A 6,619-nucleotide genomic window follows, 5' to 3' on the forward strand; every position below is an offset into this window, starting at 1 on the left:
CACAGCTGAGACCTCTGAAGCAGCTTTGTAGCACTGTGTAGTTCATTAGAAGAATGTCAAGGCTTAAAAAGAAAAATCAGTATTATGAGACATCGACAAGCTCCAACCAAGCCCCCAGGTGTTTTCAGGAGTTTCAGGCTGTTGTCTGAGCAGCAGAATTTTGACTGAAGACACTAAAATAGCCCCAGTTTAATCAGATGTCTTTAGGATGCCACTGCCAAGTCCCTGTAAGTAACAGAAAGAATTTCATGACTTGTAACCATGTAAGGGCAACTCTGTCCATCTTGTACAGTAGAGTACAGTTCATTCCCTTTCATGGCCCTCAGACATCTGAACTATTCCTGTTCCAGGAAAACAAAGAACATTTTACATCACAATACTAGAAAATGCAACTGAAAGTGGATTTTTAAAGGGGCACATGTCCTCCCTTGATAGGATTCTGCAGGAATTTTGGTAGGACTCACATGCAGTCTTGCTGGTGACGATGGTGTGAACTTCAGGAAGCCTTTAGCACAGCACTAATCCATTCCCAACTGAACTGTTTCAGGTTATGGCACCATTAACATTTCATATTTTGACAAGAAATTAATGAGAGAATAATTTGCTTCGTTTTTTAAAAAAATTCCGTACACCAAATGGCAACAATCAGCGTTACAAAGCACAGAACATTTTAAATTACAACATAATCCTTAAATACTCAAACCAAAAGTGTAAATTTGGGTCAGCTGTATACTAATGGGGTTGTACTACTTAAGAAGACATCTGAGAGACCTCAAGTTCATCTTGAACTTTTAAGCTGTCAGTTTGCTCTGCCTTATGGAGGAATTCCACTGAAATCCTCATGGATGAACAGAGTCTCAGGGGATTAGGAACAAGTCAACAATATTTAAACTCTTTGGTAAACCAGGCATTTATCAGCAGCAAACAGTTAAGGGTTTTATTTAAAGTTCTACCCTAATGCCAAGGCAGAAGCAGCTAATTTAAGATATATCAGAAAAAAAAAAATCAAGTCCAATTAAAACTTATCTCCTCTTACTGTGTACAAAGGAAAGTAATAAGGATTGGATATAAGCCAAGCTGAAATCTTTCATTTGAAGACTGTATTCTTTCCAGAAGATGTTTTCACAGATTTATCTTCTGAAAAAATGAATTATTTCTAGGAGAATCACAACATTGTCATCCCTCATCCCCCCTTCTTTTAATGCATTTTTCATGGTTAACTTAGATGTCAGAAGAAAATAGCTCAAAAATAAAGTATGGATTAACTTTCCCCCTTGTTTTAGTATTTAAAAGGTTTCTCTTATGCGCTTTGTGTATTAAGTTAAACATGCATTCAACATGAACCAATATTTTTGGCCTTTTTAGCTGAGTTCCTCCCTACTTGCAACACCCAGAAGTTCACGTTTTAAAAGTTCTATCAGCTCAGAGTAGTAGTAAATTCAAGTGTTATCAGTGGGGAGGGAGACTGTGCAGCCAAAGATGTTTCAGGTTATGGCTCTGCTAAAAAGGGCTCTCAGCCTGTTGGGTTCTGACTTCTCTGCTGCAATTGCTTCTGGAATAAAGGTTTAGTTATGGACTTCATTGTATCTATACAGTAGCTTACACTCTGAATCCTAATCCATTATTTGCAAAAAAAACTTAATTACTAAAAAAACCCTAAACACGCACTGTAACTCCACATTAACATGGCCTGATTTGCTCTGCTACTATTCAGTAGGTATCCATGGTGCCAAACCAGGACGTTCCAAACAAATACGCTGCACTTTGTCCGTGTCTGAGAAGAAAAATACAGGTAAGGAGAAAGATACCACAGTGGTAGCTCAGCCATTCTCCTTAGTCCAGAGGCAACAGCATCCCTGCTCCAGGCTGTCCTGAGAGGCCTGAGCCTCCTTCCCCAGGTGCACATGCAGCCACAGTAACTGGCAAACAAGTCAAAGGAAGCAGACGGTAACTCCTCTCAATGGGGACAGCCTGCAGCATCAACAGGAAAGCATCAGCAAACAGCCTCTGTCACTGTGCAGAGCTCTGAGCACGGACACTGCAGATGTTCACCCAGAGACGACCACAAGCAGGGAAGTGTCATCAGGACATCACCTCTGAGTAATGCCTGAGAAGCTGCAGATCAGTATAACCACCAGGACAGTCCCTGTGCAGTTGTGGGTATTATGGAACTGGTAAAATGCAGCTGAGAGGGGAAATTTTCCATACAAGTCACACTCTATTTACCTTATTTTATAACCCAAACCCATATATGATATTTATTTAAGTAATAATCACAAAGTGACAAATAAACCTGCTGTGTGCAAACAAAATCTACCAACACAAAAGCAGCACCTGGAAGAAAGGACAGACCCTTTCTTGAATCCTAACAAGAAGAATTCCCTTAGTTTTTCCAGTGAAAAAGCAGCAAGCTCGATTAGATTGCTACATTGCAAGTGTTCCATTACAGATGCAAAATTTATTAAATCTGGAAAAGAACAATGACAGTGAAGCCAAGAACAAAGCGGAAATCCTTGACTCTGGCATTGCTTTACAAGCTGATTTGTTTTAAGACTTCACAGTGAGAATCTGCATATTTTTAAGACACATTTCCAAGTCTTTCAATACTAACTATAATAAACCTACTTGTGTTTATGACTTGAACAAAAGACACAGCACAACGTAGTTTTGAACTGTTTATTTCACATGTTCCATACTGGAGTTTCTTCAGTTAAAAGTTCCTAGAAGAAAATAAAATAAACATTGTTACAAATGAGTTTGCTTCAACAGCTCAAGTAAATATCTTTGACCAACTGTATAATCATCCTATAAATAAAATGTACAGATTGTTATCCTAAAAGCTGGATTTGGGAATAGAAGATCCCCTGCAGGAGTTAGAGGATAAGATAAACATACGTACTTGGAAACAATTCCATCATTTTTTGCCAGACGCAAAATGGAATCATCTGATTCACCCTGTAAAAAGAGAAAAGGAAATATTCTTAAGTGTCCAAATAATTGCTGACACGTGGAAGAGAGGCAGCTGCAGCAGTTAGCGCAGATTAGTGTTTTCAAAATAAACTGTTACTTTTTTGTCACACTTAAGAGGAATTGCTTTGACTGCTTAAAAATATGCATTTGCATGAACAACATGTATTTATGGATAAGTGGACTTGTGATGAACTCCTCACACCATTTTAAAGTCAAGGTGGTATAATCTCCAGTAATTATAAACAACAGATAAAAGCCATATACATTGATATACATTCTTAGAAGGAAATCACTTGCATACTTTACTTTTAAAAAACCAACAAGTATCTCCAGAAGAAATTCATTATTCCAAGTTAATCCAAGGCCCTGGCACTGGTGCCCAGAGAAGCTGTGGCAGCCCCTGGATCCCTGGCAGTGTCCAAGGCCAGGCTGGACAGGGCTTGGAGCAGCCTGGGACAGTGGAAGGTGTCCCTGCCCACAGGAGGGGTGGAACGAGATGATCTTTAAGCTCCCTCCAAACCAAACCTTTCTGTGATTCTGTGAATTCGTTCAGGTGTTTACTCTGCCCCAGAAACCACTGTGAAAACACATTTCACACAGTGTTTTCAGGGCCAAACGCACAGCTAATGAATGGCTAATGATCCAAAGAAGCAGCACAGTAACTCTGCAGGTCAGGGAGGCACTCACCATTCTCCGGATGGGGCCACAGATGGCGTAAGTCTTGAACTGGCCATTCACCCTGCCTGTCACCTTGTCCACCTGCAACCACAACAGAGCTGCTGCACACACAGGTTCTGACCAAGTTCCACTCTCACATCACACTTGCCAAGCACCTCAAGTTCAAAACTGCATAAAAATACTTGCAGTGTTGAGAAAATAAGCCACAAAATCTCAAGGCAAACACTGGAGTTAGAAAGACAACTACAATGATCTTTGCATAGCAAATCTGTAGCTACACAGTGCAGCCATTAAATCTAGTGGATCACACAGATTGACATGAAATGGTAGCTAAAAGAAAAAATATTTCAGTTCTGAACAAATGGAAAAGCTCTGTGTAAAGTACATTTTCCTGCCTATATTCTTTGTTTCTTTTAACTAAGGTCATATAATGGGAAATTGAAGTGAAGGGGGAAAGGGACAGACTTGTTACATGGGTAGGAAAATGTCCAAGCTGAGAGACAAATTGTCTCACTTTCTCAAGATGTTGAGAAATTTAACAGGAAAAAGACAAAAAGATATAAATCATGGATTTAAACAGTGCAGTAAACCCTGTAATACCAAGTGGGTTCATGTCAATGTTCTGCTAATCTCTGATCCTTTGAAAACAAGGAATAGGGATCACTGAAGGAATGAAACATGGTGAACAAGAAAAGTACTTGCCTTAACAATTACAGGAACTCAAAACCAGGGTGGTTTTTTAAAGGTTTCTCTTCTTTTTGGTGAGATAACTCAGGAAACTCAGAATTTTAAAAGATGTGGGAATGTGGTCTCCCATTCAAGAACCAAATCAAGCTCTGTAGCTCATAAGCTACAGGAATGTTGTGTCCACAAAATTCCTGAAAGCTGAATTTAATAAACAATCGGGGAAAAACCCCCAAATCGTGCAACAAGGAGCTTAAATTAATTGGAACCAACATGTATTGACTGGGAACCTGCAGGACTCAAGGTCTGTTGTGACTTTCTTTACTGAATTACCAAATATACAGCACAAGCTGTTTAATTCTGTAACTTTTATCAAAAGTTTAAAGGTTTAGCTTTCTCACCACATATTCTGTTGATAAACTTACCTCAGAAATGTTTATTTGAATGGAAGCATGATCCTTAGCACCAATGATTCGGTTGCTAGCAGAGCTAAGGAGTAAAGCAGGAGATTTAAACAAAAGGAAACAGGCAGTGACAAAGACAAAGAAAGCTACTAGAGCCAATTCTACAGCTAAATTAAAACTGCACAAGAAATTTAGACAGTAACAGTTTAAGCTTTCACTACTTAGAAGATTAAAATGCAGTTTTAAGTACATTTAATAGAAATTTTCATTTGGTATCATCACACTTATTAGCCAATTATCCCCTCACTTTGGTTTCTATGTGCCCACTTCACCTTCATACAGTGTACAGGGCAGTACAGGCCTTCAAAACACACAGAATGTTATTTTATTTTCCAAAATGTAAAAATACAGTCATCAGGTAATTAACAAGATTAGTTTCTATGCCTTTTTTGCTGAGAGCCACTACAACTGTCAAAGACACTCAGGTTGGAAATGCACAGGAACCAAAGGCTGTAAAACATACTTGACTTAGTCTACTAAAAGTCCTACAAGTGGCTTATCTTTAGTGACTTTTTAAATTGATAGAAAACTGATTTTTTTTTTCTCCCCCTACAGATATTCACTGCTACACAAAGCCCCTCTGCACAGGTGGGGGTTCCAGGGATGTTTCTGGGATGAATTTAGGATATTTTGGGGGCCACTCCAGCCCTGCTCGGCTCCTCAGTCCCTGCTCACCACTTCCGAGGGACATAAAGGTCCACGAACTCCCCGGCGTCGTTCTGCATCTCGTCCTGGGCCCTGCTGAGGCGCTAAGCAGAAACACCTGCAAGAATCATGGAATATCGCGATTTGGAAGGGACCCACAAGGACCACCGAGTCAAAGTCCTGGCCCCGCACAGAGATCCCAACAAGCCTGCCCTGGGCATCCCTGGCAGCGCTGTCCAAGCGCTCCCGGAGCTCTGGGGCCGCGCCCATTGCCCGGGGAGCCCGGGCAGTGCCCGCACCCTGCGGGGAAGAACCTTTTCCCAATACCCACCCTCCCTGACCAAGCTCCAGCCTTTCCCTTGGGTCTGGTCGCTGGCTACAGTGACCAGAGCCGGGAGGCGATGCACCCTGCAGCCGAACTGGCGGGGAGAACCGTGCCCGCCAGCCCGGGGCCTCAGCACCGCTCCCGGGGCTCAGCACCGCTCCCAGCCCGGGGCCTCAGCACCGCTCCCGGGGCTCAGCACCGCTCCCGGGGCCTCAGCATCGCTCCCGGGGCTCAGCATCGCTCCCGAGGCTCAGCATCGCTCCCGGGGCTCAGCATCGCTCCCGGGGCTCAGCACCGCTCTCGGCCCCGCTGCCACGGCCCCATCGCTTCCCCCGGCCCCATCGCTTCCCCCGGCCCCGCCGCCATCGCTCCCACCTCACGCGCGGCCGGGCGGAAAGGAAAAGGCGGGCCCGGACCCGGAATGACGCGGCGCTTCCTGCGGGGCGTGCGGCGTCACGGCGGCCCGCATCGGGGCCCGCATCGGGGCCCGCCCTTCCCTTCCCTTCCCTTCCCTTCCCTTCCCTTCCCTTCCCTTCCCTTCCCTTCCCTTCCCTTCCCTTCCCTTCCCTTCCCTTCCCCTCCCTTCCCTTCCCTTCCCTTCCCTTCCCTCACACCCGAGCAGCGGGCTGCTGCAGGTGTCCCTCCCTCGGCACCTCTGCACGGGCTCCCCAGGTTCCTTCCATCCTGAGCCGCTCCGGGCTCTGTGAGCAGGACATCCCTCCCGGAAAGCCAGCAGAGCGTTCCGAGCTCCCGGGAGGGGCCGGTGCAGTCCCCGCATGATGAGGGCGCTGGGGCATCTCCCAGCTCTGGAGGAGCTGGGCATGAGGGGATCTCCTCAATCCATACCGGTATC

At 44.4% G+C, this 6,619-nt stretch overlaps 1 protein-coding gene across 1 annotated transcript; it reads right to left on the reverse strand.

The window, feature by feature from the left end:
* Positions 1 to 2,662: 2,662 nt before the first annotated feature.
* On the reverse strand, positions 2,663 to 6,195 carry RPS21 (ribosomal protein S21). The gene is made up of 6 exons (XM_021553528.3): positions 6,142 to 6,195; positions 5,472 to 5,559; positions 4,758 to 4,821; positions 3,658 to 3,729; positions 2,900 to 2,955; positions 2,663 to 2,720 (listed from the first exon to the last, which is right to left on the reverse strand). Exons 2-6 carry the CDS (start codon positions 5,519 to 5,521, stop codon positions 2,711 to 2,713), a joined length of 252 nt encoding a protein of 83 aa, XP_021409203.1. The 5' UTR covers positions 5,522 to 5,559; positions 6,142 to 6,195; the 3' UTR covers positions 2,663 to 2,710.
* Positions 6,196 to 6,619: the final 424 nt, after the last annotated feature.

Source organism: Lonchura striata, chromosome 17 (assembly GCF_046129695.1).
Source record: "Lonchura striata isolate bLonStr1 chromosome 17, bLonStr1.mat, whole genome shotgun sequence".
NCBI classification, from domain to species: Eukaryota; Metazoa; Chordata; class Aves; order Passeriformes; family Estrildidae; genus Lonchura; species Lonchura striata.

Bases quoted from the DNA above. Each gene is read 5' to 3' on its own strand.
- RPS21 (XM_021553528.3), bottom strand. From the start codon at position 5,521: ATGCAGAACGACGCCGGGGAGTTCGTGGACCTTTATGTCCCTCGGAAG. The intron at 4,822-5,471 runs GTGAGCAGGGAC...TTTACTCCTTAG, and splicing joins CTTTATGTCCCTCGGAAGTG to CTCTGCTAGCAACCGAATCA. The intron at 2,956-3,657 runs GTGAGTGCCTCC...CTCTTTTTACAG, and splicing joins GTGGCCCCATCCGGAGAATG to GGTGAATCAGATGATTCCAT.